Source organism: Sarcophilus harrisii, chromosome 4 (genome assembly GCF_902635505.1).
Source record: "Sarcophilus harrisii chromosome 4, mSarHar1.11, whole genome shotgun sequence".
Taxonomy (NCBI): domain Eukaryota; kingdom Metazoa; phylum Chordata; class Mammalia; order Dasyuromorphia; family Dasyuridae; genus Sarcophilus; species Sarcophilus harrisii.
This window is the reverse complement of record NC_045429.1, coordinates 363902740-363914622: the sequence shown is the minus strand read 5'-3', so window position 1 is coordinate 363914622 and position 11883 is coordinate 363902740. Positions and strand designations below refer to the sequence as shown.

Below are 11883 nucleotides of genomic sequence, written 5' to 3'. Positions count from 1 at the left end.
AAAATAAAAGAAAGCGGGAGATGTAATGGGCTGAAGTTTGAGTTGATTCACTGAGGTCCCAAGTACATGAGGCTAAATAGTAATTGGACTATACTCTATTAATATACATGATTGGATAAAGAATGATCCCTGCCCACTCTCTGTGCAAGTCCTGATGTGTTGTACGGAATACGATTTTGGTGGGTGGAGGCAGAGAGAGGAACAGGAAGAGAAGCTGGGAGAGATTGGGCCTGGGTTCCATTCTCCTGGCTGCTGGTCATGTGGCTGGTGATCTAGCTGGCTTCTTGACTCAGCTGCACACATTGCTATCGCCGCTTCTCTTCCACCTCCGATCCTTCTTCACTGAGAATAAAGCCTGACGATTTCCTCCTAACCTGAATTACTGATTCCTGCTGATTTTAAAACACGCGATCTTCACACTCTGTGTGTTTTCTTTTGCAACATGACTAATATGGAAATATGTTTTACATGACTTCACATATATAATTAATATCATATTGCTTAACTTCTCAAAGGATAAGGAAGAAGAGAATTTGAAACGCAATTAAAAATGTTAATGTAAAATTTTTTAAATTGTAATTGGGAAATATTTGATGAAATAAATAAAGATATGTCTTTAAAATGGTAGTTTAGCACACATGGGAGAAAAGAATATCACTAAACCACTAGCTATGGAAGTTTTTTCTCCCTTTGTTCCATATTTGAGAGATTTGATGTAGGGGCATAACATGAGTAATGGATGAACTTAATTGGGCTGGCTCCTCAAGGAACATTTCAACTAAGAATTGGACTTTATAGAACACAGTATATTAGAATTAACAGTCTACTGCTGTGCTACTTGTTTTGCTACTTCACTGACTCTTCAGCAGATGAAATTAAGTACTATACTTGACTGCTCAACTGCTTGCTTGAAATCTCTTCTGAATTTGCTTGCAAGATTTCTGGTTAAGTATGTTCATCTCCAGAAATTTGCTCAGTCACTTCCCAAGCCCAAGGCTTCTGTGGGCTCTGGTATAGATTCTGGTCCCCAGTACAAACTATGTTGGAGCCTCTGAATCTCATTGTCATAAGGTTGCCTTGGTTCTTCTATCACAGAAAACCTGTTCAATGAACATCAGTAAAGAATAAACAACAAATGATTAGGGTGAGTACTTGCTCAGAACCCCCATGGCCAGATGGGAGATGACATCGCACAAATGTTTCAGGAGCAATTCAAAGTAGTCCTACCTTGGTTTCTAAGAGATTCCTTACAAGCTATGGGGTGGAATATGGGGCGAAAGATTTACAAATTCATGCCAAAGAAAAGAATAAGCCACAAAGATTATTTTTCTTTCATTGAAGTATTTATATACATTGGCATTGGCATAGGGAAAGTGCTGGATCAATTCACACTATGATCATAGATTATAGGATAACACTAGAGAGATTCTGCTGCATCCTGAGTTCTATTAGGTTTGTTTCTATGGAAATCCTTTGAAGTTTCTCTCTTCACCTACTGCCTTCTCTATCTACCATATGCTACTTAACATCAAAGAAGACCCTGAGGGCAGAGAGTTTTTGACTTTCCCACAATAATACACTTTCTGATAGAGTGAAACTTTGGGCACAGGTGGCTGTCAGAGGGCACTGAATGTATTGCGATGTCATTTTGGGAAGACCAGAGTCAAGATTCTTCATTGACAAGTTTCCAAGGGGAGGGGCCACAGTACACCTTGGGGCAGAGCTACATAAAAGTTTCAGTTTTTCCAGCCCCAGCAAAGAATAAACCTCACTCAGAAGAGGGAAAAGAGGAAGACCTAGAATTCTCTCTCTGAAGCTGTGAAGAAGGAACTAAGGTAAAAGTATCTGGGCTCAGACATTGGAAGGACAAGAATGGTAAAGTCCTAGTTACAGGTTTGACTCAATGACAGGGTAAAAGAGAGTCCAAAGTGAAGAGTTCAGGCAGGTATATATGCTGGGGCCATTTACACTAGCTTCTAGTTGGCAAATCTTCATTCGGACCATTTACATCTTTGAAATCTACAAACACCATAAAGCAGAGGTAGGTTTATTGCTTTATTGGTATTCTAGACTTAAGAAAGTATTGGAGAAAATGTGAATGCAGATTAAACTTAAAAGTATGTCCAGCATATATAATATAAATGTCATATTATATATGCTAGATAAAATTTTAAGTATCTGTATACACACAGACATGGACACACAGGCAACACCCACATATTGTGCAAAAGGTGGTTGTTACATATTTAGCAACAAATCAGTATGGACCAGTATAGGAGGCTAAAGTCCTTACTTGCTAAGGACTTAATTAGGCTGTGGTCAGTGTCTGAAGAAGTAGTTTGGGCAATGGGAAATAATGGCCTCTCTTTGCAGTGACAAATATTTGCCTTTAGAAAGATAATGATGTGGCAGTGTACATTGCTATTCCTGATGCTACTGACCAAAGAGGGCAGAGCTGGTAAGTCAAATTTTCTGCTACCAAATTGTGCTCTTCACCCTATAGGGACACCATCAGAGAGGCAAAGAATTAGAACTGTCCTATAGGTGATGGTGGAGGTTTCTTGTCAGTACAATCTCCATTGCCTACCTCAGACTTTAGGCAATTGATTTCTGAGTCCTGGAAGAAGTGGGAGTGGGAGGATGTTGAAATACCAACCCCAAAGTATGAAAATGGCTGCATATAACCTATGTTAAAGGAGAGGAACTGTGGGTTTTCTCACCACCCTATATTTATTAAAGCTTCCTGGGACTGGATGCCCTAATAAACAAGTAAGAAATGAGTGTGTTCCATGATCTCAATAAGGATGGATGAAACCAGTATGTATCTTCTGCTCTGTGGTGGAAACTTGCACAAACAATAACTAAAAGCATCCTTTGTATCTTTTTGAGACTTAGGTTCTCCCTCTGATCCAAAAAAGACCTGTGTTCTTCCTTTGAATCCACCTCGAAGCTGCATGGAAATCAAAGAGAATGTCTAGAGGCAGTCGGTGAGTGAAAATAGGACAGGATGGTGCAGTCTGAATCATCTCAGTCCCACTGAGGCAACTAAATGTTTGTCTTGGAGCCTGAAGTCCTGGTGGGGCTTCATTGGAAAGAAGCCAGAGAGGCCAGAAGGCAATAATAAACTTGCTTCATGCTCATGCTTCTTCCACTTTATTTCCATTCACCATCTCTTACCTTTTAGTCCTCTCTGTCGTGATTGTTATTGTTGAGTTGTTTGTCATATCCAGCTCTGTGATCTCATTTGGGCTATTCTTGGCAAAGATACTGGACTGGTTGGCCATTTCCTTCTCCAGCTTATTTTATACTTGAGGGAACTGAAGCAAACAAGATTAAATGACTTGCCTAGAGTCACACATCTAGGAAGTGTTTGATATGAAATTTGAACTCAGAAAGATGAAGTTTGCTGACTCCAAGCTCCGCTCTGTGTACTTTGGTGCTACCTAGCTGCCTGCAGGCTGTTCTAGGGCAATAAAAGTGGAGAGAGGTGAGGAGCACTGCTTCTTTGTCCTGGACTCCACTCAGTAGTATCATTCTAGCATAGAGCCTTTTACATTAGAGTCCTATGAAGCAAGCTTAGAGAGTAGAGAATTCAGGGTTAGTGGCCCAAATGGGATAAAAGCTGTACAAATGGGAGTTATGATGATGCAGAAAATAGTCTCAGAGAAGGGATTTCCAGTTGGAATTCTTGTTTCCATGCTCTGCTTCAGAATTAGCATCTCCCATATGCAGGGAAAGTAGAATCTCTAGTAAAGGTCATGTGGGTGAATCCTGGAAGATGTTTATTCTGGTTTTTAGGTTTCTCATGTCCCTAAAATTGCTTGTGAGCTGTCAGTGAGTGAGCCTGTGTGGTTTTGTTCTCTACAGATGGCTTGTACTTCCTCCAGACTGAGGATGGGCACATTTACCAGACTTTTTGTGACATGAGTTCTGGAGGAGGTGGCTGGACCCTGGTGGCCAGTGTGCATGAGAACTTCTTGGCAGGGAAGTGCACTGAGGGGGATCGCTGGTCCAGCCAGCAGGGGAACAGACAAGACTATCCTGAGGGTGATGGGAACTGGGCCAATTATGCCACCTTTGGATCTGCAGAAGCTGCTACCAGTGATGACTACAAGGTATACTCTATTTGAATGCCAAATTCTTGGTTGAATGAGTCTCCTTCAGATGGGTCCTGAATTATCACTCCCTGGAGTTTGTAGTCCTTTATTCGTGGGATGAGTTTCATCTGCTAGGACTAAGCTAATTATTTTTTATTAAGGAGGGTTTAGATACATTTGATTTTACCCCAGCAGCTGGAAACAGAAGAGTCAATGATATATGTAAAGCAGTCAATTTAAGCTTGATTGTCATAAAATACTTCCTAACAGAATTGCTCAACAGTAGAATGGGCTGCTTTTTGAGAGGTCCCTTATTTGAAGGCCATAAAGCTAGAATACTTTGTCCCCATAGAAAATCTTCTGGTATGACTAAGACAAGATGGTTGTTGAGATCTTCTCTATCTTTTAAATTCTGTGATTCTGTATTTTGTCAGTTTTCCCACACATGTGAACAGTAGAACTCTAAAATCCATGGTCAGATAATTAAGGGTCATTAGTTTCAGTCCAAGTCTTAATGTGATCTTCTGGAAATGCATTGAGAAGATAAAATTGATTCTTTTATCATTTTAAATTCTACTATTTAGAGTTGATTGATATAGTCCTGTAACTCCTTAAAGTTATGTCTTTGACATTAGTACAGAAATTCATCTGGTCTACCATGAATTATGTTTAGATGTAGAGTTCTCCTGCTAATCACTGTTCTTTTCTTGCCTCAAGGAATCTTGGGGAGATGAGGGTGGATACCAGGAAATCTTGTCTAGCATCTCTATACCAAATTATTCTTCATGGGTATCTGGCTTGCTTTCCAAAGAATTTTGGTCCACTTAAACTTTTGGACTCAAAAAAGAGACATTTCTTAGCTCCAGGAGAGGAGGAGTTTTTGCTAGCCTCATACTCCCAACTTCTTAACCAATCATTGCTCCCATCCCTCAGCTATGGGACCAATCATGTTTCCTTCAATCTCATCATGCTACCTACTTTTTCCTGTTCTTTCCTCTACCTATTAAAAATGAGTTATGTCTTCACCTTTGGTCAAATGAGGAAAAGTCACTTGCTCATTCTATGGGCAAGTAGCATCCTTATTTTGTAATAAAATGTTATCTTGTTCAGTGAGAAAGAAGATAGAAAGAATCTATCTTTGTTGAATTTGACTCATGATACCCTCGGGGTAAGGCTCTTGTTGTCCTCTAGAACCCAGGTTACTATGACATTCAGGCCAAGGACCTCGCCATCTGGCATGTTCCTAACCAGTCTCCACTGCAGCAATGGAAGAGTAGCTCCCTGCTGAGGTATCGCACCTACAGCAGTTTCCTCAGGTTCATGGGAGGGAACCTGTTTGGTCTCTACAAGGTGAATGGGGTTCCTTGGGTCAAGTGGGTGGGGAACATCCCTGGGAAGTCGGTTCCACCAGACTCCCAAACTCCTGTCCTTGTGGTGTCTCTTTTTGTCTCTTGCAGATGTATCCAGTGAAATATGGGGCTGGCAAATGTTGGACTGACAATGGCCCTGCTATACCTGTCGTCTATGACTTTGGTGATGCAAAAACAACTGCCCAGTATTACTCTCCACTTGGCCAGAGTGAGTGGTCATTATCTGATCCCCAAACAATAATATTACCTATTATCCTCATCACACTAAGCTTTATATTATAATGGTGCCTGCCCATATAAGGAGTATCATGATTTCCTTACAATCCTCAGACAAGAAAAGGGACTCCACTGAGGCCCACTGTTTAGTTGAAATTTCTGGCGATGTCCTTGACTAATGTTGGTCCCTGCTGGCTTTATCTTAGTCCTATCTGTCAACCATGAGGCCCTGCTCCCTGTTTGGCTTGTTCTGAACCATTAGTGTTAAGCCATAGTCTGAATTCTAAGATGATATAGTAAAGAACTCCATGGCTGCCCTTAGGAAACTAATTTCTGAATTTCTGTCTTTCACACTGATCACCCCAGTGCTCTTGTGTCTCACCAGATGAATTGGCTGGAGGCTTTGTCCAGTTCCGGGTATATAATAATGAAAGAGCAGCCAACGCCCTGTGTGCTGGAATTCGAGTCACTGGATGTAACACTGAACATGTGAGTCCTGGGACCCAGGGTTTGGAGAGTAGTAACTCAGGCAGGCAGCTTTTAGCCTTGGGGGTGTCAAGTATAGCCTCACCTCGACTCTGATTCTTTCTAATCCATTGAAGAGAGATAGAGAGAGCTACAAAGAGATCAACAGAGTATCAGATAGAAACAGACGCACAGAGAGATGGATAGAGAGAGAAAGAGAAAGAGGAAAAAGCCTGAGCTAATGGTAACAATGACAACAACAGTAATAAGCATTATAATTTATGTAGTGCTCTATACTAAGTGCTTTATAATATTTTCTCATTTGTATTTTTTCACAATCCAAACTTATAGGTGGCAGTCTCACTTTACTGATGAGGAAGCTAAGACTGAGGAAGTTGCAGTGACTTGTGTAGAATCATGGATCTAGAAAGTGAACAAAGCAAAATTCACACTCAGGACTTCCTAAGTCCATGTCCAAGCTCTAAGTATGATGGCACCTCACAGCCTCTCCTGGACTAGTGCTGGCTCTTTTCTTTCAATATGCATCAGTCTCACTGTCTTGCTCTGGATACATGCCTTCCCCTTCTGCATATAGCTACTTAGAACATTGAGGGAATAAATCTCTTAGTTCTGGGCAGTTAGAACTTGTGAGTGACAGAGGAAGAGCTATAAGACATATTTGAAATATGAGGCAGTAAGGCTCCTAAGTGTCTCAGTGCGTAGAGTGCCTGACCAGAGCCTGGAACCTGTTCAAATAGGCCTCAGGGTGGGCTAGACCTGGGCAGGTCACTTAACTTGTGTTTGCCTCAGTTTTCTCACCTCTTAAATGATCATAATGATGGACAACTTCTAAGGTTTATGAGGAGCAAAAGGTGTCAGTATAAGATGCTTCCCCAGTGCCTGGATATTGTAAGTGCAAACTAATACAATTATAGTAATGCCTGGGATGGTTCACTAGTCATTTTTTAATCTTTTATTTGAATCAATTGATTTAAATGTGGCAATTTTAGTAATCCCCATGGTTCAGTAAATATGGAGGATGGAACTGACCTCTCTTGGAGTCCAGTTGTTTTTATCCCACTTCAGTGAGGCAGCAAACTATGAAGGGTTTTGGAATTACAGGACTTAAAGGTCATCTTATACAACCCTTTTGTTTTGCATGGGATGAGAGTGAGGGTCTGAGAAACCAAGTTTTACAAGTCACAAGTGACAGGGGCGGATTCAACCCGTCCTCTTCACTCTGATTTCCTTCAGTGGGCCTCTTTATCTCTATGGCAATTGCAAAACATTGGAGTTTGGAACACAGCAGGTGATATAGAAATGCCTTCCCCCGCCCTCCCTCTTTGTGTTTCTTCCTTATTGTTCTTTTAGAACTCTTAGAGCATCAGTGAAGTGGAAACCCATGAGTTATGGTTCATAGTATACAAGACCATTTCAGTGCAATGAGAGCAGACATGCCTTGTTGACCACATTTGAGCATTTGCCTATTTAATGAGCACATTTTATGAAGGAATAGGCAAATTGGGATCCTCTGGGATCAGGGAAGCCTAGAATCTATGTTGAAGGTCCTTAGAGACATCTCTTCGGTACCTTCTTTTGTATAGATAGAGACTGATAAAGAAGTGAAATGGAGAATAGACTCAGAGGTCTGTAGTCACTTTGAATGCCTGAAATTTTTCTTATGGAAGGGTCTGGTTACTTTTGTCAGGGGTGACTGGTCATAAATAAAATCATATCAAAGTATTTGCTTAAATGTCAACTTTTAATGCTCATGGCCCAATCCCCTTCTCCCTCCTTCCTCCTTTTCTGTCTGTTTGCTGTTTCCTCTTTGCTGTCTTCTCTCTTTTTCTTCCTCTCTGTGAAGAGATCTCAGCTAGTTCATTCAGGCGAACTTGCTTTCATGGGTGTAAGTCTCAAGGGTTCCAAGGGTTTTAGGCCAACTGTTGATAAAAGTCACTATCAGAGTTCTGTGTGTAAAGTAGTACAGGGGAAATGCATTCTTCTCCTCTCCATTATAGTGCTTGTGCTTCCATTGAGGGCCATCTCCAGTCATCCTAATTCATATGTGGCTAATGGATCCCAATGATTCTAAAGGGAAAAGTGAGGCTGATGACTTTACAATCCCACTTCATTTCCTGCATGGTTTTGAGAAGCTCTTTGGTGGGTTACCTGAGACCATTCCTTTCCTTTCCTTTCCTTCCTTCCTTCCTTCCTTCCTTCCTTCCTTTCCTTCCTTCCTTCCTTCCTTCCTTCCTTCCTTCCTTCCTTCCTTCCTTCCTTCCTTCCTTCCTTCCTTCTTCCTTCCCCTTCCTTCCTTCCTTCTTCTTCCTTCCTTCCTTCCTTCCTTCCTTTCCTTCCTTCCTTCTTCCTTCCTTCCTTCCTTCCTTTCCTTCCTTCCTCCTTTCCTTCCTTCCTTCCTTCCTTCCTTCCTTCCTTCCTTCCTTTCCTTCCTTCCTTCCTTCCTCCTTCCTTCCTTCTTTCCTTCCTTCCTTTCATTCCTTTCCTCCTTCCTTCCTTCCTTCCTTCCTTCCTTCCTTCCTTCCTTCCTTCCTTCCTTTCATTCCTTTCTTTTCTTCCTTCTCCTTCCACCTTCCTTCATTCCTTTCTTCCTTCTTTCTTCCTTTTCCTTCCTTTTCTTCTTCTTTCTTTCCTTTTCCTTCTTTCCTTCTTTCCTTCCTTCTTATTCTTTCCTTCCTTTTTCCTTCCTTCCTCCTTCCTTTCTTTTCTTCCTTCCTTCCTTCCTTCCTTCTTTTCCTTAATTTCTTCCTTCCTCCTTTTTCTTTTCTTCTTCCTTCTTTCTTCCTCCTTCCTTTCATTCCTTCCCCTTATCTATTTCTTCATTTATTATTCATTCTTCTTCCGATCCTATCTTCTATCCTTATTTCCTGCCCCTTATTCCTTCTTGTCTTCTTCCTTCTCCTGCCGCTTCCGCATTTTCTTTATTTCCGCCTCTCTTCCTATTCCTTCCTCCTCCGCCCTCTTACCCTCATCCTTCTTGGTTCCTTCGGCCCTTCCTTATTTCCTTTCTTTTTACTGAAAAATACCAATCCACATTTATTTGACTGAAAAAATATATTTCGCATTCAAACTGTTCTTGTATCATTTTCCACCAATAAAGCAGTTCTAAAAAGGCAGGAATAGATTTTGCTTTGAAAAAGAGCCATTTTATGCAGTTTTTGACTTTTAATTGTGTTCAAATAAGTTCTTTCACTTCATTTATATAAAGACCTTTTCCCCCTTACTCCCTCATCTTGTGTTCTGCTTTTTTCACATGAATGTTCATTTTCTGGCCTTTTAGACAAATAAAATGTCCCTATAAGAAAGGAGCAGTACCTTACACTACAGTGGGCTGCCTCATTTACTAGAGAATACTCATCATTCCAGGTATATCAGATGGTCTACTACTTTTCAGGAGAATTATGAATGTGTTTTCTGCATGAAGTAGTAATTAGGATTAAGGAAATTTTAAGCTATCTTTCAACACCAATATTTTATATTTTCTCATGGCTTCCCCGGAACCTTTTCATGCCAAGAAAGTACACTTTATCTCCTGGCAGATCTATTCACCCAACCAGTGCTAAATCTTTTAACTTTCTCTTCACACAAGTTCTTTGACTTTCCTTTGCTCTATTGAGTCTATAGGATGTCAAAAATCTCAAGATTCAGTCTTTAAACATGCAGCTGAGACAGCTTATTGCTGCCCACACCTCAGTTTGGAAGGAGGAAAGAACTTCTTGGTGATTCCAGATCCTATTCTATATCTCAGAGAGGGCCTAACATTGGGGCACAAACTTTGATCACATTGAATGACATATGAGAACATAATTTCTGATTTTGTTTCTATGGACCTTTCTGACAATGTAATTTTCTGAGCATCTGTAGCTCTGGATTTGGAGGCAACCCAAAAGAAAACTATATGTGTGTGGAATTTGAAGTGGCCAGGAACAATATAAGAACTACTGAAGAAACTAGTGCTTTTAGGAATTATTTTCCTTTCAAATCAGACGTAAAGTTTGCATACTTCTATGAACAAGTTTTTTTTCAAAGTTTGACAAATGATGGAAGTAAACATTCATGGAAAATTTTTTCTATACATCTCAAAATCATTTGCTTCTGGAATCCACTTATATCAGTCTTTTAAATTTGTTGTCCAAAATCATGATTTCATTTGTGTTTGAATTCCCGATGTAAAACCACCTTCCCCTGACTCAGATACTTGTCTGTAGTTTATAATCTGAGATCACTGCCTATGAATATTAAAAGGATAAGCTATCTGACCATTGTAACCATTGTAACACATCTAGTATGTGACAAAGAAACCTTAACCCCAAGGCAGCTTTTGTCCAACTCTTTGTTATTGCTGCCAAGATCCTAGGCTATAAAGAAAAGGGAAATAAGTAACAATCAATGGGTCATTTTATTTGCTGAATTACAGATTTGACATCACCTAGTGCAATATACTTATTTAATGAAATTTTCATTTTATTCTGAACTTAAACATAGGATGTCTAATGCACATCATACTACAGAGGAGGAAATTGTCTTAACTAAGGTCCAACAGACAGAAAAAAAGAGCCAGCGTTCAAAACAAATTTTATAATTCCAGAATCCAGAGTCATGAATGGACTAAATGTATAACTCATAGTAGTTAGGATCACCAAGATTGGGTTTAAAACTTCTATAAGGAATAGCATTTGAACTAGTCTTGAGGGGAATCATTATATAATGAAGGAAGGGTGAGCATTAAGATGGGACAGCTACATTCTAATCTGATTATCATTTTATAAGTTCCAAGGAGGATGTGGACCTCCTTGCTGTTGAGGAGACCAAGGGATTCTATGCATTTCCTTCCCTGGACAACTTCGTTCACAAAATCTAGTGACCCCATGGTTCTTTCATTTCCATCTTTCTTCTTTGTAGCACTGCATTGGTGGAGGAGGATTCTTCCCAGAAGGATCTCCCAGGCAATGTGGGGATTTCTCTGCCTTATTGGAATGGTTATGGAACTATAATGCTTATAGAACAGTCGGGGATCCAGAGGCTGCTGTGCTCCTCTTCTACAGATGACCATGGTGTCATTCTGAAACTAGAAATTGTCAGTTTCATGGATGGATAACCTCCCTTCTCTTCAAGAACCAACATGAGATGATTTATCTGGCCATATAATATAGAGCATAATAAATTCTATTGAAACATGACTTTTGCTTCCTTGGGCAAGACTCTTCTTTTCTTTACCTGTCCAATGAGAGTATTACATTAGACATCCTCTCGCTCAGGACTATGGTACTATGATCCTATACCAAAGGCTGGATAGTTAAAGCATTTTTGAAACACTTAGTATATGCCAGGCATTGTGTTGAAGGGTGAGGATATAAAAACATTTACATCCTTGCCATCTATTGTTATGGTAGCGGGGCAGTGTCCGGGCTACAATATATAGCGAGACGCTGGAAAACAACCCAGGCAGGAGGCTATCATTTTTCTGGGAACTGACATGGAGGGCTGATGCCAGGCAAGATAAGGTGAAAACTTACTTAAAAGAGCTCACAGTGGCTTTAGAGGCAGAGTCCAAGATCTTTATTGGAGGGGAGGGAGAGGGATGAGTATGGTGCTTAGATTGTAAACCTGACTTAGAAATAGCAACCTTTGAGGTCCCTCCTAGTTCTAAATCTCCGAGTTCCTTACATTCATGGAGCTGTTCACAATACATTCTTTGAGGTGAGGGATTGGTTTTC

The 11883-nt window shown here is 40.4% G+C and overlaps 1 protein-coding gene across 1 annotated transcript; it reads left to right on the top strand.

The window, feature by feature from the left end:
• The first annotated feature begins 2400 nt into the window (after positions 1–2400).
• Positions 2401–11295, top strand: LOC100934356 (intelectin-2-like). The gene is given in 7 exon segments (XM_031968690.1): positions 2401–2458; positions 2896–2991; positions 3868–4115; positions 5289–5447; positions 5555–5675; positions 6069–6172; positions 11069–11295. Coding segments are annotated over 7 exon segments (933 nt in total). The 3' UTR covers positions 11216–11295.
• The last annotated feature ends 588 nt before the right edge of the window (positions 11296–11883 follow it).